The sequence below is a fragment of the Xiphophorus hellerii genome, chromosome 4, assembly GCF_003331165.1.
Source record: "Xiphophorus hellerii strain 12219 chromosome 4, Xiphophorus_hellerii-4.1, whole genome shotgun sequence".
Lineage (NCBI taxonomy): Eukaryota > Metazoa > Chordata > Actinopteri > Cyprinodontiformes > Poeciliidae > Xiphophorus > Xiphophorus hellerii.
The window spans coordinates 10,422,769-10,446,814 of record NC_045675.1 but is presented as its reverse complement, the minus strand read 5'-3'; the positions used below and the strand labels follow the sequence as shown (position 1 = coordinate 10,446,814).

The following is a 24,046-nucleotide window of genomic DNA, read 5'->3' as shown; positions in this document are numbered from 1 at the left end:
TTGTATAATAGAACTGGACAAAATAATGCATAACTACATAATCGTAGTAAAGTGATATATGGTTTGACAATCGATCCACTGCTCAGGCAGAAGAACTGCAGCAAAATTTTACTCTAGGAAGCAGTGTTGTAGTCAAGACCACCTAACCCGAGACCAAAACAAGACCAAGACCAGAGTGTATCGAGACCGAGACAAGATCAAGACTTTTATTGTCCGAGACCAAGTCGAGACCAAGACCAGCGCCCAGCGCTACATGACACAATAAAATGTGAAATATGATCAAAATTCCTAATCAGATTGATCTGAAAGATTCACATTCCTACAAAAACACCTAGATATGAAATACTTAAGAACTGAAATAAATTTTACCAATATTAAAAGCAGAACAAACTCTTTGTTCTGCTTATCTAAAAAAGATAACGGCCTGGGCATTTGCCCATATAATTCATGTCAGAAATCACCACTGTCTGCACTATTAAACATAGCAATTGAGGCAATGCCCTGACGGTAAACAACGCTCAACTATGAACACTGACCAAAGAGCAACAAGCAAGAAGTAACCAAGCACAAGGCGCTCACCATGACTGTTCTCACCTTCTCTCCCACTGCATGAAGTCAGGCAGCACAATGCTGTAATGTCTACCATCATGGCAGACATTACAGCTGCCACTTTGAACGAAAACAATCAATGAGCAATGCGCATGCTCTGCGTGCTCTTTTATTCTTGTGTTTTATTTATTTGTTAATTAAATAAATATCAATGTATATAATTAAATAAAATAATGATAGCTACTGCAGTGTACGCAGAGCATTACAAGAACAAAGAACGGCTCTCAGTGAGGCTCCAGTCCTATCTTCTTAGTAAAAAGAAGTTCAGAAGACTCGGATCGTTTGTGAATGTCATATCATTATATTGCAGACTTTTGGACACAGTGTTGTCCCATATATACGACACCTTAGTCCAAGGGTGTAACTTTGTGTTTCCACAGTTGCGGTCTTGACTGGTCTTGAAATAAAATCCCGAGTCCTCAGCGCCCGAGACCGAGACAAGACCGAGACCAAATGCGGTCGAGACCGAGACCATCAAAAAATGCTCTCGAGACCAAGACCGGTTTCGAATACTACAACATTGCTAGGAAGGACATCTTTATATGTAAAAATTTTCAAAAGTATATTTTGTTTTTCTTCTCTTTGACTGTTTTGTCAGTCTGTGTGGTTCTAACACACAAAGTCCTGATAAAATGCATCGAATTTTGAGTTTGAAATGAGATAAATGAAGAAAATATCAAGGGGATTAATACTTTTTCAAGACTCAGAGACTGTAGCTCTGTTGGCTTTTGGGCTACCTTTTGTCTTTAAAAGCTTTGCACGTCCAGAGATAAAAAGTTTGGCTATTCTTCTTTGTGATGCAGCTTAAACTCAGTCAGATTGGATAAAGAGTCTGTGAACATCAATTTTCAAATTTTGCTGTCTTCCCACAGGTGGACCTTTCCCCCTTATTCAAGTCTTTTACAACCTCTAGCAGGTTGAAACCATGTATAATTTTCTTTCCAGTTAACAGTGCTGCCTTGTTTTGGTACATCACATAAAACCTTAAAAAATTACACTCAAACTCATGTTTGTAACAATGTGGAAAAGCTCAAGGGGTTTGAATAATATTGCAAGACACTCTATGGATTATAAAATAACCTTTTCCTGCGTGAAGCTGTGTTAGGTACAGTCAGACTGTACATTTCTGAGTTCCTGACGGTGTAACTAGATGTGCTCTCCGCAGGTTTAGCATGAAAGCGGGACCTCTTAGGAGGAAAGGTGAACTGCAGCTCTAAAACAAAAGTAAGGGGAATCGTGTGGAGAGACTTCACCACCTCATCGCTTCCCTTCTCCATCATCCGTCATTATGGCTAATGCTGAGTAAGTAAAAATCATAAACTATGTTTACCATTGATCCAGTCACTCAAAATCTTTAAAAAAAATAAATAAATTCTTTTCCTTTAGTTAAGTTTCCCCCCCTAAGCATTTCCCCCCATTTGCTCTTTCTCTCACTCTGTCACCATATTTGTGTTTGTCTCCATTGGAACAATAATGGCCTTTACTGTATGGACTCACACGCGTCTGTTTGAATGAGGATGCACAGGTTGGGTCAGGCACAAATGCTGACCGTTATGTTGATTCTTGAGGTGAAACGTCTTCTGTGTGTAATGTGTAGTGAGAGCAGACAGACAACAGAGGGAACATGAACTTTACTGTGGGTCTGTGAGTGTGAGGAGAAAAAAGTGGGCAACACTGAAAACAGTTTCTCTCTGTCAGGGTGTAATACTGCTGGCGTCGTATTACTCTGTAATTTGTCTCTTCTTAACGAGCTGTATTTATTCTCTTGACCTAGATAAATGGCCTCAAATCATTGCTCCATTTTGGCTTTTATGAGTATTCCAGTTCAGTTCATTATTTCCTACAATGCTGGGTTCATCGCCATATGATGACATGACTGAGGTCGTATTCATCCTGAGAGCGATCTGAATGTATTCATGAAAGAGGAAGGCTGATAAAGAAAGACTCTTGTATTATGTTCAGATCTCCTGGGGCTTTCTTTAAACTTCAGTCTGTGCAGCATGTAGACGTGCGTCAAAATTGTCCTTAGCCAGTTTGATGTTTGAATTTTGTTGTTATTTTTTCATGTGAGATCCAAGTTTGAAAGGTTGTGTCTGTCAGTTAAGCTCTTTGATTTATGTTTATGAATTTGTAGCCTGACAGATTCTGTAGAAAAATAATCATCTTACGGGCGCATCTTAGTAAATTACCATATCACTGAAAATTTTCAATCATTCCACTGATTCACTCCAAAGAGTGAAACTCAGATATTAAATACATTTGTTACACATAGAACAATGTATTTGAGGATTATTTTAGTTAATTTTGCTAATTGTGGTCCACAGGAAATGAAAACACTTTTTTTTTTTTAAATCTGAATATAATTTTTTTCTGATATATATCTTCCTTCCACTTAACTTTTCATACATATGTACAGCACTTTAACAGGCACCAAATACTTTTTTTGTGAATTACCTGCATTGTATAGGCTATGAATGTGTGCCAGACATCTGTCAAGTCAGCAGTCTTCCACATAATATAACATAACATTCCTCATTTAAAAATATTTTATAATGATCTCAAGTAAAATTCACATTTTTTGAGAATTTGAATTTTCATTCCCTGTGAGCAGTAATTGTAAAAACAAACAAATAAACATTTAAGATGAACTTATTCAGTAGCAATAAGATATAATGTGACCTGAACTACAGGTTCTTCAGAGCTGGATGTGACTACGCTCTTTTTATCCATTCAATGTTAAAATGTTGACTTTTTTTTAGGATTTTCATTCTTTTTCCTTGTGCCATTTTATAATTAATCTAGTACAAGTTGTCCATTGTTGTGACACTATAAGGCCTAAATTCATGTTATCTTTAAAGTTGTTTCATATTTTATAACTTTGTGATGCTCTGTACGTCAAAATGCAAGAAAAAGCACGAGTAACCTGTCTTTTCAGTTGTTTCGTCTTGGAGGATTCAAACCTCAGGATATTGAAATAATGTGTAATTATTTGGCATTATCTGACACTGAGGCTGTGCAAAGAGGTCTGCGGACCTTTCCGCTCCGGAGACAACATGTGCTGTCTTCGTCCTGCACCACAGGGCTCTATGGGTCTCCTGTGTCTTCTGCTGCTTCTATCTGTAAAGGTTAGATAAGACACTGGTCACTCCAGGGCCAGAACAGTCTATTGTGCAGTTTGCCAATTCATCACAGGTTAATCTGTTATATTATAAATGAGCTACTGTGCTTGGCAGACTTCATTAATATCTGCTGGCAAGAAGTAATGGAAGTTTCTCTGGAAACGGAATTGGCTTTTCTAGTGCATAACCTGAGGCACTTCCTAAATTCTGTTAAAGTGACAAATGCTACGACATTAACTATGTTAAACACAGACTTTTCAAATCCATGACCATGCTTAGTGGGAATTACAGACATAACTTACACTTTGTTAGAGGTAAGAGAAGGCTTGTCTCATGGTGCCTGACATAGCACCTTCCTATTGGATAAAAGTAAAATGCAGTGAACTGTTGGTTGTCTCTGACTCCTCTGAGGTAAATCTGTTATGCCCGGTGGTGTCCAGCTTCTCTAAAGTTGTCCTCAGCAGCTGGTGGGAGCAAGGGACATCTGCTTTGTTCTCCGTACTCTGACCAGGTTTGATGTGAGCTTTTGATCTTCAAAAACTGCCCTGAAACATTCTCATTGTCTCTCGCCTGCCTGTGGTCTGTTAGTCAACCGAGATGTTTAAGATGGTTTCTGTTGTCGGAGAAAATCCTTTATCAAAGACGCTGCTAGACGTTTAGAAATGAAGTAACAAGGAGTCAGGAGATCAAAACTTTAAGTTGAAATAGTAATTCAAACCATTTTAAATGTATCCATATTTAACCTTTAGTCATTTGACAAATGTTAAAATTGGCAGATTTATTTTAAGCATTTCACACATTTTTATTTTTTTGTGGACACTTACATCTTTATTATTATGTACCTATATTTGGACCTCTGGAACAAATTTGAAACAAATTTGCATCCAGACCCTCATGTTTACTGAAACTTTGGCCAGTCCTTTTTGCAAAATACACTTTTTGCCCCCTTAAAAACAGTTAGCACCAAAAAACACAAAGGGAGTTATATTTGACCATCCTTAGCTGTGATTATAGTACATATTTGTTTCATTATTGATAGGCTTCTGCAGTGTAACAAGATGTTTTTCCATCCAGCGCTGTATTCATTTTTTACCTAGATCTTGCATTGATAATGGGAGTCTGACCATTAACTCTAGTTTCAAACATTTCACAGCAGCTCATGCAAAATGTGTTTTATGAATCTTCCACACATAAAATATGTTTTAAATTAGTTGACTATTTAGATAGAATCTCATGGTTATTTTCGGAGAAAGTCATGTTGGTCTACAGTTCGTAGCAACGACCTTCCCATTGGAAATGTGTGCCGCCAAACATATAGCTGAGTGCTGTGAAATATAATTTTTTTTACTCTGCAAATTTTTTGCTCATCTCTGTGGATTTGGGAAGGTCATCACTACACTCCAAGAAATGTAATTGCATATTTAATACAAACAGGACAGAGCTCTAAAGGACCATAAAATATTGGTCACATTATCTGCGATAACATTTCTGGGACTGAAGTCATTTTGAGATGACTCACTTTTGTCTTGGTTCTGTCCTGGCTAGCCATTAGCTTTAAAACTCAATGAAGTTCTGCAGTGCAGTGAATAAAGCGTATAATTCAATGTTTCTGTGCTTGTCTGTTGAGTGTGTTGGTATGCTAATATTTTTAAGCAAGCAACAAAGCTTAATTCATCCCTATTCTTGTCCCCTTGGTCTCTTGTGATTTATGTAGAAAGAAGATAGGGTTGCTAGCGTTCATCTGAGAGAGAACATGCTTCGGTGCTCCAGCCCCCCAGTTACTTCCATGACCTTCTCTTATGGCCAGTAAAGTCCCCTAAGCATATTTTGGAGCATAATAACCTTTCCTACCTGACCCACAACATGACAGTCCACCATTTAATTTTATCTGCCGCCCTTAGGGCAACCTACTCCCCTTAATATCACCTCTGTCCTGTGGCTGCTCTTCTGCAGTTGAAGCTTTTTTTTTGTTCTCTTCTGGAATTAATCATTCAGAATTTTCCCATCGCCCATTTTTGTTACATAAAAACGCCAACAAAGGTCAGAATTTGTTTAAAAGGTACCAAGTGCAGATAGACAAGAGTAAGAGTCTTTGTTTCTCAGGTTTGTTAATAATATTAGCAATGCATTTTAAAATTATTTTAAAAATGATTTAGAGACTTAAACTGTTAACAGTTTGTAATGTAATGACTTTAAATTTTATTTGATTCATGATAAAGTGCAGAATAGCTGTCAATTAGGAAGAAAAAGATGCCTCATCTTATTTTTTTTTTGTTTTTTACAAATTACAAAATTAGACTTGATGGATATTTTTATTCAACCAAATCTCTGTCTAATTGTAAAAAGAATATCAATATTAAAAATTTGCCAAAAATTTGATTTAACATGTATTTATAATAAGATTTAGCCATTCTATTGTCACTCTGGTCATATGCTAAGGTGAATTTTCTGAAATCTTCATCTGAACAAGCTTTCTAATCCCTGTTGAAAATCCTTCCTCACAGCATGATGCTGCCACCACCATATTTTCAAATTCGGTTGTTGCTCCTCAACCACCTCCACTTCTTCTTCGATGATGTGTTTGACATAACTCTGTTTCTTTTTAAATTTGACACAGTTCGACTATATTGACTTCTGAAAACAATTAGTTGTGCTGCATTATATTCAGTGTTAATCAAAGTCCATGCCACACTTTTCAGATTTTAATTGTAGCATATATGAAAATAATTTATTGTTTTCCTTTCACTTCTCAATTATGACTCACTTGCTGTTGGTCATTAACTTCCAACAATGTAGACGGAAGTTTGTTCAGGGCCTGTAATGCCTTTTTGCAAGAGGTTGTTAAAGTGATGCAATTTTTTGTTGCAACTTTACCTGCTGCTTTTTTAAAGGTTTCTTTTAAAGTCTTTTTGTTGCACTATAATGGAAGATAAATGTAAAGAAACAAATATGTAAGTTAGAAAATATGAACACATTCTAATCTAAATAACTGAATGAACGATAGCTAAGATGCACTGATAATTTCATAACTTAAGATCCAAAAATCCCTGAATATTTTACAAACCCATGTCAAGGTCAGCACCTTCTCCTGACATCTTGACTGTCAGCCAGGCAGAGAAGTACGGCCGCATCGCTGCAAGCTGTGCGTTGGTGAGCGCAGGACAGCTTGTGTCTGTCGTGAACAGTTATGTGCGCGCTTCTGATTGCTTGGGAATCGAGCCAAAGCCTGCTGCTGTGCTGTGAATGCGAGGTGGTATGGATGAGATGTTGTTTGTAGGAGAGGTGTGGAGAAAACAACATCTTTCTGGCCTACACACTGTGGCAGAACATCGCATATCCACAGTCTTAGTGGATCAATTCTTCTCTACAGAATCTTGTTTTTGCGAGATGCCGACATTTCCAGAAAAGAACAGTTTGTTCGTTGTCACTTACAGTAAATGAATTGTAGTGGAAAACAGAGGAATACATTGCATTCCCTTTGCTTGTTGGCTACTACAGAGTGTCACCTTTTTCAGAATTAAATTGGTATTGGCGATGCTGCACAGAAAATCAGATGCTCTCTTGTCCTTTGTGAAGGTAAACATAATCTTCCTACTGGCTCATCTCAAGTTTCCTGCAAGTTCACTGTTACAATTGCATGCATATGTACTTTAAAAAAAAAAAAAAAAAAAGAAACAGCCTGGAGCTTAAAAACTGGTTTTATTAGCCTCAGACATGTAATGCATATTGTGTTTCTGTCTATGAGTCAACAGAATCTCAGCCTCTGGTGTCTTATGTTTTGAATATATAGAAGATATGAATCTTCAGAAAGTGTTGGGCCCTTCTTGCCAAGGGAAATATCCCTGTCAGACTTAAAATGAGAGCTGCAACTCTTGAGACTAAAATACAATAACAGTTTTTGAAAGTGAAAAAAGCAATTCTGTTTCACGTCAGACAGTGATAAACCACTCTCAAATAGTTTAACCCCATTTATTTCTTTTAAATCATATTAATGCTACATGTTATGTTTCAAACAGGATAAAGAAAAGTCATTGCTGTACTTTTATATACATTAGAGACCTGGAATTTCACAGGACGTCACAACATTTTTGTAAGAGCTGCTTGCTCTTACAAATCAAGTAAAGATTTTAAAGTGTGCATAAAATATAAAAACTATGAAATGTTGTTGCTAAAACAAAATTACTTTCAAAATTACATTAAATACTGAAACTGATAAATACAGTTATTTGCCAACAAGAATAAATCATTTCTGCAGGGTGTTAAAAAATTAGATGAAAGTTGTACATTTATTTATCTTATTTAGGCTTTCATTTTTTTATCTAAGCTTAAAATAACAACACCATCTTCCAAATCACTTCTAGCTAGAATTTAAATGTGTACATTTGTGCATTTATTGCTTTTTCTGTTCATATTTTGTTTTCACCTTGAGAAATAATTTGGTGATGTTCACAAATGTGAACATCACATGTGGATATTCACCAAATTATTGGAATTTTTATGCAATAGGCAACACAAAATAACCTATAGGTTTGAAGTGAATTTATACATTGCGTTAATCAGTTTTTACATATTAGTAGAAAGTGAGACATGTATTTGTTTTCACCTCTCTTCTATCTGGTCCAACCAGTTGCTTTCAGTAAGCACCAAGTTCATAAATAGCTTAGAGTAATACTTTCATAATTTAATTTAAAACTTTTTTTAAAAATCACGTGTCATTTTCCTTCCAAAACAGTGTACTACTTGCAATTGATCTATCAGGAAAAGAAGATCTAATAAGTCCTATAAAAATGTGTGGTTGCTATGGGTGTGTTACGTCGCTCTGTGCTGAAGTGACTCTACAGAAAAGGCGTATCTTTATGCAGCATTTCAAAAAACACACCATAGCTTTCTTTCATGCACCAAATTGTTACTAGTTGTGTTTTTATTTTTTTATTTTAGGTTGAGCATTTTTATTTTGCAGCCCAGGTTGCGGCAGCCATCTCTTACCATCTCCAACTCCGTTTACCATTTAAGTTTTCTGTCATACTATAAGCTCTTTCCATTAGTCCATTTCAGTTGTTCTTCTCTTGACTCCATCCTTATGTCCTTTCTTGGTATCTCTTCTTGGTTTCTACCCTCATTTGTGCTGTGTAACCCCTCCTGTCCTTCCCCCTCCCTTACTCTGGTTTCCCCTCCAGACCCACCTTTTTCTAGACTCCCTTTGACATTTGTATGAGAGTGGGGATTCACTCAGCTGACAAAGGGAGAGGCAATGACGTCACAGCAGGCATGATACACCAGCATCTGCTCTGGTCTAAAAATACCCACCACAGGGCACACACAGTCAGTCTGCAGCTGCACTCAGCATTTATTTCCACCTCCACGCTCTACTGAGATGGCCCAGCTTTTACTCAACTAGGGCTTGTGGGCACGCTGGGGTACATGCTGCTTCGCTACAACTAAACAGTGGTGATGTGTCTACATATCTTGCTTGAAGAACAGGTTTACAAGGGTGTACATTTGCTCATGCTGATAAATTGTTCAAAGCTCTTATGTAATTAAAATATTTAATATTCCAATATATAGCTTTATTTTAATTGCCTTTTGGATTATGGCAAATATGAATTTGCTATTAATATGCTATTTATTATTCAAAATAGCATATTTTGAATAATAAAATTTTAGCATTGCTTTCTAAATTATCTATTTTTTTAACATTTACTTACATTTTTATTGTTTTCCCCCCTCTACATTAGTTATTAAACTATTTTTTTTTAACAAAACCTGACATACAGTACAGTAAAATAGCTTATGCATTACTTTATATTTTGCAAGATCCAGGACACACAAACACAAAAATCATAACAGTGATAACCCCAATAGTTAAAATAATGATGAAAAAGATTCTAACATTTTCCTGATATAATTGTTCAACAGCTTTCTCAGTCTGTTTTAATTTCCAATTAACTTAAATTTCTTTCATTAATAAAAAACAGATAAGTTTGTAAATGTGCAGGGCTAAAATGATCTTGACAGTTCCTGTCCCCCTACTCTTCCATTTTAGCTGTTTTAAACAGTTTTTTAATAACATGCTAAACCACTAAATAAAATCCAAAAATTAAGGTCCTAAGTTTGCAATTTTATTTTCAAAATCAGCCACGTTTTAATTTGAATTTCCCCATCTGTTGGGTCCAAACTGACGTTACCGATTTGATATATTTGTACATGTTTCTAAAATAAATCTTCATTTTCTAAATCTTTTTCTCTCTTATGTCTGCCTGTGTGTACATGTTCGGCCCATCTGTTGCTGGGTTTGGCATATAACTAGAGAAGTGGAACAGGAAGGTCTGTCAGACTTGGAGATCATCTCCCAGCCGGTGGAGGATGAGAACCTGCGCCTGGCTCCTCCGGTCCAGCTGGTGAGCTTTGGCTACAGAGATCTGCCCCTCGCAGCTCTGGACCTCTCACTGGCCGGCTCTCAGCTGCTCTCCAATGCAGACGAAGATGAAAACAGGGAAGGGTAAGTCACTGGCAACATGCGGGAGGCATTCAGGACTTTAGAAGTATTTGGCCATAGACAGGTTACATAGGCGTGGTATTAACATATAGTAAATTGCTAAAGTGATTTACTATATGTTTTTCAACAATTTTAGGAAATCAGCCTTACATGCAAGAGCAAAAATGGTAAAATCCTGTAGAAACACTTGTTAGAGGCTTCAAAACACCTGAGTCTTAGGTTTAGATTTAACTTGTTAGCAGAGCAACAACCTCAACCATCCTGTAAAAGTAAAGTAAAGCAGCTTAGATCAAAGTATATTAATTTCTTAGAATGGCAGAGTCAAAGTCCAACCCTAAAATGTATTGAGAATTTGTGGAAAGACTTGTACGATGCTCTCCAGCTACTCTGACTGAATTTGAACTAGTTTTCAATGAAGAATGGGAAAAAACCTTCTAAAAGGTCTGTGTGAAAAGCAAACATCGAGGTGTAAACCAAAAGACGTGATGCTGTGACTGCAACAAGTATTTACTCAGGGAAGCTAACTTAAAAGGTCCTTGTTTTGTTCTCTTTACAATTGTGAAGTATTTGCGTTAGTCTATCATATAAAATTGGTATAAAATATATCAAAGTTAAAATTTTAAGCTAAAAAATTGCGAATATGTTCAGAGGTAAGAATACTTTTGCAAGGCTCTTATAGCGGCTGTAAACTATGCTCAATGATTTTTTAACTTAAATAAGACCCACAAGCACTGAAAGCCATTGTTTCAGAGCTTTACAAGAGTTAATTTCTCAATCTTCAGTTTCTCCTTTAGTTCATTTGTTTTTCAATGTGAACTCTGGTTTACTATTTTTCAGACCAGTGGGACTAGTAAACATTTGGTGTGTTCTTTTTGTTCTTACTGTATGAGAAGAACTTAATAACTTTTTCCATAGAACTATCCAACATTAAAGGCAGGAAGCATTCATAAGTCTGTAAACAAATCTAGTGTATTAATTTAATGATACAATCATTCCTTAAGGCAGTTACATTGACTCAAACATCAGACTGTTAGGCAAATGACAGAAGTGGCATGCCAGTCATCCCCAACCTGTCCTACTCACACACACACAGCTTTGTTGAAGAAGAGGCTATCTTTTAATGTCCCAGTGCAAAACCTGACTGATGCAAAGCAAATGTTACTGATCTCTTCCTCGTCAGCAGGGCTCTGAAGAAACCTGACGAGACAGCAACGCTCAGCTTGTGTTGGCCTTTGCAGAAATTTTAAAGAAGTTGGCTGGTCTGGGTCACGAAGTGGATGAGCATTATTGATTGATCATGTCAGCAGTGTGTAGACTAGATATAACCAGGAATGTATGCTGGCAATTTCAGCTGACCATATGTTTTGCAAATGTTGGCAGAATTTCTTTTAACTTCACTTGAACAGCCATAGCTATGCTCATGTGTACTGCACATCCCAACTGTTAGGGTGGTATGCTCAACAGTTCATGAAAAACACTTTTATTTTGCATATCAACCAGGAAATCAGAGTATAAAACACCCCATCAGTTCTGCACAGAAAATGCAAATCCATCATAGAAAATGTTTTAAATCTCTATGATACTTTAGACTCAGCTTTTGTCCGCAAACCTTTGTGACTTTTGCAGGACATTTTAAATAAAAATATGGCAACTTCTGATACTAAATTAAATTTGGTTACCATGGGCTTCATAATAATCCAGAATATTCCAACAAACACAAAATCAACCTTGCATTTCTGTCACAGGTTCCCGACCAGCATCATACTGAAACAGTCCATGAAAAGGAGAGGAAGTCATGACTCTGGATAGTCCAGAGAGATTGTACATAAATAAATGGTCATATAAATTTTCTCTGAATTAGTAAAAATTTTACAGATTATGCTACTGCAATACAGTTGCGTTTCAGGTTTAGTTTTAAAACCACCTCTGCTCTCCTTGCACAATGAAGTGTCTGACGAAGGGCCAGGACTAAAATAAATCTACCTACAGCAGAAGAACAGTTTCTAATAGTTATGTCTTTAAGAAATAGTAAATAATTCAACAATGACCTGAGACAGAATCGCTTATCATTCCTAAATCTGAAAATAATATTTTGAGTCTTTGGTAGTTTTGCAAATTGATATCAGATCACGACACAGTAGTCTTTTATTTTTAATTTGCAACATTAGGTAGTTTTTTTTTCACATGCACAATCCATTAAATATGAGTCAAACCTTACTGTAAGCTCTCTGAGAAGTTCATACACTCTGTACGCTATAGCACAGGATTCAGCACACACATCCAAAGACTCCGTTTGACACCAAATCAGGCTTCACTCCATTGGTTCCCTTCAGTTAGCCAGTAATAGCCAGGAACAGATGGATTTCACAGACGCACCATCAACAGCAGGTAGTGAAGACTGTCACAGTATGCTGGTATCACACCTCGTACAACCCAGTTAAATCTTGTTCCATATCAGGATCAGTAGTAACATGAATTTCCATTGCTCTTCGTGCTGACACAGATGTGTCAGTGTTTGTTAAAGATGTGATTTTTGTGGTACAATGATGCTAAAGCAAGACCACCGGTTTGTAAAAAAATAAGCTAAAGAGTGAGTCTGTTTTTTTTGGTCTGCAGGCAGATACCGTTGAGCTCAATTTAATCAAAGTGTGTGCAATGTAATGCGGATGCTTTCATATCAAAGTCATTAGCGTAACATATCTGCCCATAAAAAAATAAAATGCCAGTAGGAGTTATAAAAGTAATCATACTTTCTTTAAGCGTTAATGAAATTCCATTTTCAGTGCCAGGAAGAAATTTACATGCACTCATCCCTCATCATGGGCATTAATGCCATGACATTTTTGGGGATTTATTTTAACCGTACTTTTTTTCAGGGTGATATAATCATGCAAACTGCAACTTCAGTGCTTTTTAAAAACAAGAACCAAATATGAATTTGAGTGGATTTTCTTTAATACACAAAGACTCAGAAATATACATGCATTTGTTTAAGATAATCAGCCAGATTTTAATTTCATTCAGACTCAATGCAGCTTTTAAGTGATGATTTTATTAAAATAGATAAAAAGGCACTTGATGTATTTTGTGAGATGGGCCTCTGTGTTCACATTTCTTCACTTTGTAATATTTCTCTGTCTTATTCTTCAATCGTGAGATGTGAACTGAGAGTTGTGTTGTTCTGGGGGGTTTTTTGTGAGCTTGTGTGTTATTTGAGGCTACGCACTTGAAGTACTTCAGGTATGTTGGCCATTCCTGCACTGTTCCATTTTTTCTGTGTTTGTAGATAATGGCTCACAAAGTGTTTTGCTGAAGTCCCAAAGCCTTAAAAATGACTTGTAACCCTTTGCAGACAGAAAGATGTCAGTAAAGCTGTTTCATAAATGTTGTTGAATGTCTTTATGTTAGAGCATGAATTTTTGAAATCTTTTAGCCTTCTTCATGTTTTCAGACAGATTCATAGTTGATTTCTTGATTTTACTGTAAGTGAATGTAGTTACTGAAATTAAACCCAACTTTTTCCAAAATTAAAACTAAAATTAACATGGGTTAGTCACAGTTAATCCTTTATTGAACAAAAAGGTCATTTCTTTTTCATGTTTTTTTCCCTTTCTGAAAGAAAACAACATTAGAAAACTATGCCTAGTATTTTTATTTGATTATCTGAAACACACAAATGCTCCTAAAAAGCAATAACATAATTATTATGCCAGGAAACAAATACTCTTCCACTGCACTGTTGATACTTGATACCTACGAAATTGCTTGAAATACATCATTCTGTGTATCTTTTTGTATTTATTTACTGGAGTAAGTTAAATATTCAATAAAATTCTGATTTCCTGTGAACAATTTGTACATTTTTAAAATTACAAGTTTACTGTAGAATGGACATGCTTCCATGTCTCAGCTAAGCAAAACTCTTTTCTTAATTGGATGTAATCATGTCAGAGTCTTTAAGTTGTTTGATACTCCAGATCCACATCTATGCTATCAGGCACAGAAAAAAGAAACTGTTCATGTATCCTCTTTGACTGAGTGCTTTCGTGTCACCTGAGTTAAATGGCAGAGCAATGTGTGAGAGCTGCCACACCAATATCTGTGCTCACTTTCAGAATGCAAATAAGAGGAAGCTGGAGTGCATATCTCAGGGTGAAGGATTGCTAAACTCACCTTTGGGGAAATGGAGCAGAGGAAATGAACCCTTTTCTTCTATTGACTAGCAGAGCGATGAAGGAAAACTGAAAGGAAGAACGACAGAAGCAGTTGGTTTTCAATTCACAGCTATGAAAATGAACATTTATACGGATGAGGAATGTTTTGGCTGCTCTGCTGACTCCACCTGGGAAAGTGGATTGCCCCACTGCTGGCATCCATCTGCCCCCACCTCTGAACATACACAAACTCACCCACTTCTTCCAGTCAGCATTAACTGGCTCGATGAGTCAGAGGTAGAAGCATCACAACAAAGGCTAGCACGGTGAATGGTCAGGCATGATGATAGCTCTGAAAGTGAGTGTCACAAACGCAGTACAGGTGTTTCATCAACTCGGTGATGGCTGATTGGGTGAGGGGTGGGAGTTATTTTCAGTGGTAGTTTGGGAATAAGTTGCTGTCAGCAAGTTTTCTCATTTAACCACTCTGAAGAAAATGTATATTCCAATAAAAAAAATGCATATTTAACTGATGAGTTTTCTCTCTTTAGTTTATTTTAGAAACTGTGTCAGCCTGTCAATTATTTTAAAGTTGTGAAACCATTCAGTTTTAGTGTTTAGTCCCTAAATAGTAACATAAAAAGGAACTGCAGCAGTTTTTGAATAACTGGCATCGTGGTTTATAAGAAGGAAGCAAGCAGCGAGGATTAATCAAGAGAAAAGACTTCAAGCTGCTGCTGTGTGATGAAGCACCTTCTGTCAGGCATGTTTGCATATCATAGCCTGTAACATTGTGAAGGCGGAGCTGACCTTACGGCTATCTCCAGAGTATTTGCTGCCCTCGCTCCTTGTAGTGGCAGAGGAGTCACTTATATACAACCCGTGTTTCTCGTGCTCCCCTTGTCTCTCCTCCACACATGTATATTTTTATGCGTGAGCAGAAATGCAGCACTCGGAGGATTTACACACAGAGAAAGAGAGGCAGAAAACAAGGCCAGGCCTGAAAAGCTTTCTAACTGCGCTGCGTAGTGGTTGTTATCTAATCCTCTGTAATCATGGTTCACTTCATATTCCAGTTTATACTGGGCTGTCACACCTCATTAGGAACAATGGTACTCCTTTACTGATGCCTCTGCATATTTAAAAAAAAGCTTTTTTTTTCACCACCTCTCTGTTTTGTTTTGTTTTTTTTCAGAACGTCTCTGAATCCATGCTTCTACTTATATTCTCATATTCTGCCCTGTCTTCTTTAAGCAAGTACTGTTTAATTTCCACCCCTCTCCACTTTCTTCTACCCAGACTCACACTGACTTGTATTCAGTGTACGGACTTGTCAGTACCACAATACTAGATCAGAGAAAGCAACCTGTGTCATTCAGATTTATTTAATTTAGTGGGTGAAAGAGTTGATGGTTTGGAGATTTCCAGCACACGACCGCTGTGTTGCCAAACAGAATGTTCCCATCAGGAGCAAAGTGGGCGACATTGTGGGAGGTGGTTGTTTTAGGTAGCATCAGGGGGCAGCTGCAGTGTTAGCGGTTTTGGCGCCATGGTAAGTGGAGTGTAGTTATTATTAGAGTTGGGCCCATCCATCTTCCTGTCTAGAAAAAACCCTGGAAGGACCAAGGTGGCGTGGGCTTGTGTTCAGCACTTTCATGTCCTCCCACACACCCCTTAGTCGTCAAGCTGCTTCTGTTTTTTGCTCTGTTTTTTTTCTCTCTCTCTCTTATTTTCCATCGCTTATCTGGTAAAGAGTTTTTTGGTTTTGCTTTTCACAGATATATCTCCCTGACCTGCTCCCATTAGGCGTCCCCCTACGAGATTCTTGCCCTTTATGCTCAACAGCGCTCTGCATGTTCTCCATTACTACATCCATTAACCCTTAAGACCTCAACATACCTGTCCACATCTGTGAATGTGAGCTGCTTGAACCATGCTAACGTCCAGTTCCAGTCCAGTTCCAGAGGATTAACAGAAGACAAAAAACAACAATCCTTGTCTTACTTGTTTTTACATTTTCCCCTACTTAAATATTTTTGTTTCAGGAACCACAGTAACACAAACCTGCATTTGTGTCTGAAACTGATACTTCAATTGTTGCACAGAATTCGCACCTCTGCTATTGAAATCTTGGTCTTAATCTTCACAGCTAAGTGATACTTACTCTCTTATGTTCTTGATTGATGTAGCATCAACTCATCTCATTGTTGGAGGTAATCTAATCAGAACCTTTTAATGTCTGCCACTTTTAATGGCTGTTTCAGGACACCGATCTTTCCAAACAGTAGCCTCCAGACTTTGATATGCACCATCTTTATTTTTGTGCCAGTTGGACTGTGGAGGTTTTAACAAGCAGCTGAAGATATTTTGCATCCAATAAGCTTTTGTCTGAACTTGAGCTTTCATGAATGTTTGTTTTGGTTTATTCTTCTGTATTTTTTGTTGTTGCATACTTTATTGGGATCCATTATGTGAAGCAATCTGGGGCCTTTTGTTTGTGGAACCAGCTATTTAAATGACTTTTTACTTAGTTTACAAGTGAACCCCAGCAGTGTGTACAGATGATGAAACTTTTGCAACACATGCTTTGTGGTCGAGCAGACAGTAGAGGCTGGGAGGTATAAATAATGCGGTCTTTCTCTGATTTTTTCCCCTTTTTGTTGGGAGATTCATTATTAATATTTATTGTCCAATATATCCAGTGTCTTCCTCTTCACACGTTCAAAGCATCTCAGCTTTACCACTCTATGCAGTCCTGATTAGTCAGTACTTTACAGAACCAACATTTGACGCTGTTTCAGAATCAAATCTTTTAGGCTTTGTCTTTGCGAATTTTGCAGATAAACGGACAAGACATTTTGCTCATTCTTCTTTGCAAAATATCTAAAGTATTGTCAGGTCGAAAAGAAAACTCTGTAAATCAACTGTAAGTCTAAACCAAACCTGTGATCGTATTCAAAATGTGAAATAAGTGATATGATCAGCAAGATGGTCTTACTGTCTGAAAACAGGGGTTTTGGATTAACAAAATATTCACTATGTAATTTTGATTAATTTTCTTTTCAAGTTGCCATATTGGGTGATTAAACCACCTTGTGCCATTGATTGAAATTACAAGTTAACACCTGAGCAATGGAGTGATGTCACATCCCATCCCAGTGATGGGTGTGTGGCTGCCAGACGCTGAGACAGAAGCATATGTTGTTGGTATGACTGGTCCAAATGTGCAAGGAGTCCATGGTTAGGTACCATTACCAGATGGTTTATCTAAATTTGTTGTAAGGAACAGGAAAAAACAAGTCCTCCTATCGTGTACCACCTACCAGCTTTGGTGCCAAAGGTCCAAACTTGTATTTCGGAAATAACAACGCATAATTTTGTGAAGAAATTGGCTCTGTGGCGCAATGTTTTGAACATTACTCACACTGTGACTTTTTCTGTAATTAATTAATATAATTATAATTGTATAATATATAATTGTGTTGTATTTCAATGCACTGTCAGGCAAATTCACAGCTATTTTACGGGTACTGAATGGATGCAAAACTAAATTTGTTCATCGTTAATTCTGAATAGAGACACGGGAAGAGACCTACTCTTAAAATAGCTTTACCAACTAAATAGCATCTCACCTCAAAGACTGTTCATATTTAAATTATAGGAATGAATGGAGTAAAGTCCACCCATATTTATGTACATCTAGAGTAAGAAACATTGCATTCTCACGGAAAAAAAACTGTTTGTGTTACTCAGATTGCGCAACAAAATAAAGCTAATATAGAAATTAAATTAAATTAAATTAAAAATCAAATCATGACAACCTGGTGGCATCTTTAATGTAAAAAAAACAACTAAATAAACAATCTGTTGTCCCACTAGCTTCACAAAAATAGGTCCGGGGTGTCACAGAAGGTGGGATTCATCCTTGTTTCTCTTAAGGTAGGCCTGATATGTGGGTAGATATTTATTCTAAACAACCAAAGTTTTAAATTGTGTTTAGAATCCTAACTGAGATAATGGCAATGCGTTGCAAAATGTAGGTTTAATTTGCTCCCATCAACATGACTTAATGGGTGTGTTTTGTATCTACATGTATTTAGTCAAACTTGTACATGGAAATATGCAGAAATTAGGTAAATAGCCAGTAACAAAAAACTGTTGCAAAACATGCAGCTGATTTATCTTAACATACTGCATGCCTTATTTTATTCAAAAATAAAAAAGTAGAATGTTAAAATCCTGCTTTTCAGAGTAATGCTCTCTCAAAGGGCTCTCACCTGGCTGAGCCAATTTGTTCTGATTTAATTAGAGTGCAGAACCTCTCTCGGAGTCTGACCTGCCTTCCTGTTATCTTCTCAAGTCCTCTGCCACATGGACTGCTGCAGGCCCATCTAGTAGAGAGACAGCCTTTGACAAAATCTTTACTATTCAGTTGTATATTGCAAGTTTCTTTTATTGAGAGTATGTTTTTTCCCTGCAAATTATTTTTATTTAGTTACCCTTTAAAATTCATACTAAATTTACTCAATTCAAATTCCAAAAACATCAGATTTGTTGTTTCTGTTGTAAGCGTATTCTGATCAATGCTTGCTGTGAATGTCTGGAAATATATCAGTATCAGTTAGGTACACAGACATAGATTATAAAATAGATTCATATGTGTATGATAAATATGCTACATTGCTTCAGTTTAATCTGAAATTATGTAATCTGATGGAACATTTGTCCTGTATTCAGTCAAGGTCGACTTTAAGTCACCTAATTTGGTTTTAGTCAGTTGGTCACACATCAGTTTGTTTTTTTGTGGGGGTTTCCTGTACCTGGTAAGATTCATACATTACAAATTTTCACAGTCGGAGGGACAAAACAGCGAGATGTTCTGAAAATGAGGATAGAAATCATGTCAGTGTTTTATTAGTCCTTATACAGTAACTTGCCAACGATTTTTGCTCATGAATCCAAATGATGATATCCATGTGCTCCAGTCAGTTTCTTAGCCACATACGTGTGTGAAATTCAGCACCTCTTCGTTCATACTGATTCTACAAACATTTGTTAAAGAATAGGTCGCTTCCAGAACTGCTAAATGAATTCCAGCAAGGTAAAATGATAGGATGCCAACTGTGCAGTGAGTCCAGTCATAATTTCCTTGCTACCCAATGTTCCACATTGAACTGTTATTGGAGTTTTAATGACGTGGAAGTAATTGGTGACAACTGCAATTCAACCAGAAAGTGGTAAATCATGTAAATCCCATAGTATGGTTAGTGAATTTTAAAGTGCAATGTATGCAGGTTGCCAACTTTTTGCAAAATTAATAGCTACAAACTTCATGTGGCCTTTAGGTTAGCTTAGTAACAGCTTGTAGACAGATTTGTGAAATGGCTTTTTTATGGGCAATCCAAGCCTTACATCACCAAGAGCAATAGATAGCATCAAATGCAGTGGTGTAAAGCACTCCACCACTGGACATCAAAGCAATGTAGTTGTGTTGTCTGGACTGATGAATCACACATTTCTGTTAATTACTCTAATGGACGAGTCAATCTGAACATTGGAGTATGGGTTTGGCAGTTGCCAGCAGAACAAGAGGAGCCCAAATGCAATATTTCAAGTGTAATGTTTGGTAAAGATGGACGATTTGCTGAAACATTGTAGGAACTGTTTGTTGATGTACCCTCTTGTTCAGATAAACCTCAGTGCCAGTGCAGAAGAGTAGGTCCATAAAGACATGGGTGAACAAGTTAAGCTGTGGAAGAACTTGATTGGCCTACATAGAGTCCTACCTTCAACCCAAGATTAGATTCAAGATTAAATGGAATGGAGACTCGGATTTAGGCTTTAAGTCCAACATCAGTGTCTGACCTTACAAATACACTTCTGGAAGAATAGTCAAATATTCCCAGGAACACACTCCTAAAGTTTTCTAGGTCAAGCAAATATTTTTGTAATATGGTATAGAAAAAAATGTAAAGGTTAAAGTGGTGGACTGTTTTGCTGTCTTTTTTAAAAGAGATCAAAATCAAAGAAATTATTGTTCTGGTGCAGCTTATTATCTGAACTCATATACTCAACATCACAGCATATCTTAAGTTTTGAGGAAAAAAGCATACAACAGCCAAATGGAGGATATTTTTCTATTTAAAGGTTGTCAGATGATGAAAACAGCTGGTAGAAAAGCTGTGCAACACCAAAGTCATGCCGCTGTCATAAGTGTTAACTGATGATGATATTTCACAAGCTACAGAAGGATCAGAGAGGATGATAAACACAAAACAGAACCAGCTAGTCTAACTTAACTAAACCTAAATGTTATTCCAAACTAATCAACGAAAATCCAAATTTACATCATTTTAATTGACTGCATGTTGGAGTATAAATTTGTCTACTACACTGGTGTTAAATTTCTCAATTGTTTATTGCAAAAACAATGTTTTGTTCATCTCTTTTACCTCTACTAACAGTTGCTGTCACCAACTGTTTAAAACTCCTCAGGTAATTGCCCGTTGAAGATAAAACAAAACAACCTTTGAGTACAAGACAATGGCAACATTTGCACTAATATTTATATATATATATATCATGTACCTACAGTCATAATAAATAGCTCCTCATTCTTGAAAATGAGTTTTTGTTTGGTTTTATGCAAATTCTGCCAAAACGGTTCTGTATAAAGCCGGAAAAACAAATTTCATCCTTCCATCCATTTTCTGTACACCCTTGTCCCGAAAGGAGTTGGGAGGGGTGCTGGTGCCTATCTTTAGCTAACGTTTCGGGTGAGAGGCGGGGTACACCCTGGAAAGGTCGCCAGTCTGTCGCCCCTGCCTGGGCTTCTAGTTAGCATTTTTTAGGATCAAAATGCTAACTAGCAGCCCAGGCAGGAGTGACTTCGGTTAGAGATCTTCAAATAATAATAATAATTTTAAAGTCTATCCCATAAATAAAAGCGAAAAACCTCAAGATTAAATCAAGGATAGTAAAAAAATAGAAATAAAAATCTTTCACCCTTGGCCTCAGTGCACAGTGGTGAAGGTTCTGTTCTTGATTTATAAACAGGCTCTGCAAAATAACCCAGAAAATAGATCTATACCACAGCCCTGCTTTAGGTTGTTTGTTGTTACTTGCTGTACCTTAAAGTGATCAATGGATCTATCAAAGCTGTAGGAGACTCTAACCTTTATAAAGTTCTGTGAGGACCATATTTCATTTTTATCACTTCCTCTTCCTCCAGAGTTTTATAGTTGTAGCCTTTTTCTGCCTTCCAGCAGTGGTATGAAGCATTAACTTGATAAAAGCCAAAGACCATGATGGGCTTTCAATCAGACGGTGAAATTTGACTGAACCATAACTTATAGAAATGCCTGCTTTTTCAAGCTTGTATTTTTAATAGTTTCTTTATTGTAAAATAAAAAGAGATTTTACAAAATAGCTACAATAAATGTTGGATGTGCTAAAGTCAAGGTTGAGCACTTTACAATGACACCTACAATTGTGTTAAGTGGTTGCAAACCAAACATTGTCTTTATGCTACTTTAGAAAAATATCCAGTCTTCAACTATCTCTTGCTTTTGACTATTACTTTATATTTTATTGTAAAACAATCTTTTCAAATGGATTAATTTATTTAATTCCAGTAATTTTATACCCTGCAGCAAAACTTAAGTGTTGGAACTTAAATTATTACTCGAAGGATCCGAGACGTCTTTAAACATTGCTTTCCAGATTAAACGAAGCGCTTTAATAGTTATACTGTTATACTGAATGAAATGTTCACATTCCTCCATGATGTGTGGTGTAAAATCATTGCTGAGGCTGCAGCCATTTTGCCACCATTGCAGCTCATATTAGCACCATGCCAAGGAATGAAGACATGATCAGAGGAGGGAAACGCTCTGCCAAAGTCTGCCTCATCCATGCCAGACCATGAGGAGATGGGAAAGGTAGTGGGCAGAGCCAACTTTCCATTCCAGCTGGAAAGCTGGAAAAGAGGCATTGTTTTTCTCAGCTCCGGCTGTCGGCCCTTGTAGCTGATATGCACGAGTCAGTGGAAACAATTTACTATTTCAGAACAGGATTCAGACACTTAAATAATTTAATGTTTGCATAATTACCATATCTATCAGCACCCAGTGATCACAAAATAACTTTGTCTGTTTTCAGTTTTTAAAAATGTGTCTAATAATAATCGGAAAGCAAGTTCCCTTTAAAAAACAATTCACACATCGGTTCCTCCTTCTTCTGTATAATACAGTCAGTCTTCTGTTTTGAGGCACTATTTGTGTGAAGCAGAAAACTCTTCCTTCTCAGCGTTATCCCCTACAGGGACTTCCTTCATTGCCACATAAAAAGAAGTCCATCAGTATTCTGGTTACAGAGCTGATAGTGAAAATAGTGGTTCACAGAGCCTCACTGTCCCTCTCTCTGTCAATGGTGTCTCTGACCACCGTTCGCTCTGACTGTCAACCCCAAACCTCGCCTGAATTTGAACGAACATCACCTTTCATGACTGGAAACTGACGCCCTCTTTTGGTCATGTTTGGAACTTCAAGCAAAGCACCTAAAACATCAAGTTGGTGGTATGGGTGGATGCTTATAAGAGTAAATATGTAATTCTTGCTATTTTTAAGATAATGTGTAATATTTTATGTTTAATATGGGTCTGACTGATTTACAATCTCTGTTCTGTATTCAAATTTCTCAAACAAAATGTGAAATGTTGGTGATTTTTTAAAGTTTTAACTTACCCACCACCCATCTTCCCATTTCTCGTAGGTCCAACTGGCTGAAGCCTTGCTGTGGGCGTCGAGTGGCTCTGTGGCAGGTCTGCCTGTTCAGTGCTGGCTTCAACTGTGTGCTGGTGGCCTGTGTTATTCTGGTGGTGCTTTTTCTGTCTTTGGAGTTGCTCATAGACACCAAACTCTTACAATGTAAGAATTTGATTTGTTCTGTTTTGCTCTATAAATTTCTGTCTTGCTATGGGAAAATTTGCTACTTTAATCATGATTTGTCATTATTTACTCTACCTCTGGTTTCCTGCACATCCATCTTTTGGAAAGCACTATTTAAAACAAAGAGAAAACAGATGCCTTTATTTTCATAATTAACATTTTGCTGCAGTTGTACAATCTTTCAACAGGTATCACTTATCCATGAATGTCTGGAAAATACCTTGCTCTTTTGAACAGAAAACAATTACAAAAATACCTAACAGTAATGATGGAAAATTAATGTCCAGTAATTACAAGAGTATACACAACTAAAATAAAAAAATCAGAAGCCTCAAAGTAAAACTGAATGTGGTTTATATCTTTGCTCTTGGCACTTTTAATTTAATTTAGTTTAATTTTAATTTAATTTAATTTTATTTTCCATCCATCCACAGTCTTTACTGCGTGTCGTTGCCTTACCAGCTCAAGCCAGCCTTTTATTTTGTATTTTGTTTTGGTTTTGGGATTGATCACACATTTGGCACCAAATGGGACACTAACTTCATGGGAGTTCATACTCGCATATTCTCATTGGAAGAGATGAATTAATTAAACCTTGGAACCATCATCGTCTGGGCTTTTCTGAACGCTTTCAAGGAATTGTATTGTATGTAAACTTCTAACTTTAAAGACAGAAATAAAAAATAAATGAATAAAAAATTGGTAATTCTGAATTACATA

At 36.9% G+C, this 24,046-nt stretch overlaps 1 protein-coding gene across 1 annotated transcript in view; it reads left to right on the top strand.

Annotated features, from left to right (window-relative positions):
• LOC116718514 (transmembrane protein 266-like) overlaps positions 1-24,046 on the top strand; it is a 42,602-nt gene that overhangs the window by 4,500 nt on the left and 14,056 nt on the right. The window contains exons 4-6 of the mRNA XM_032560518.1: positions 1,775-1,911; positions 10,036-10,227; positions 23,151-23,305. Of these exons, the coding sequence (XP_032416409.1) occupies positions 1,898-1,911; positions 10,036-10,227; positions 23,151-23,305 (361 nt within the window). The 5' untranslated portion in view covers positions 1,775-1,897. The remainder of the gene's footprint in view (positions 1-1,774; positions 1,912-10,035; positions 10,228-23,150; positions 23,306-24,046) is intronic.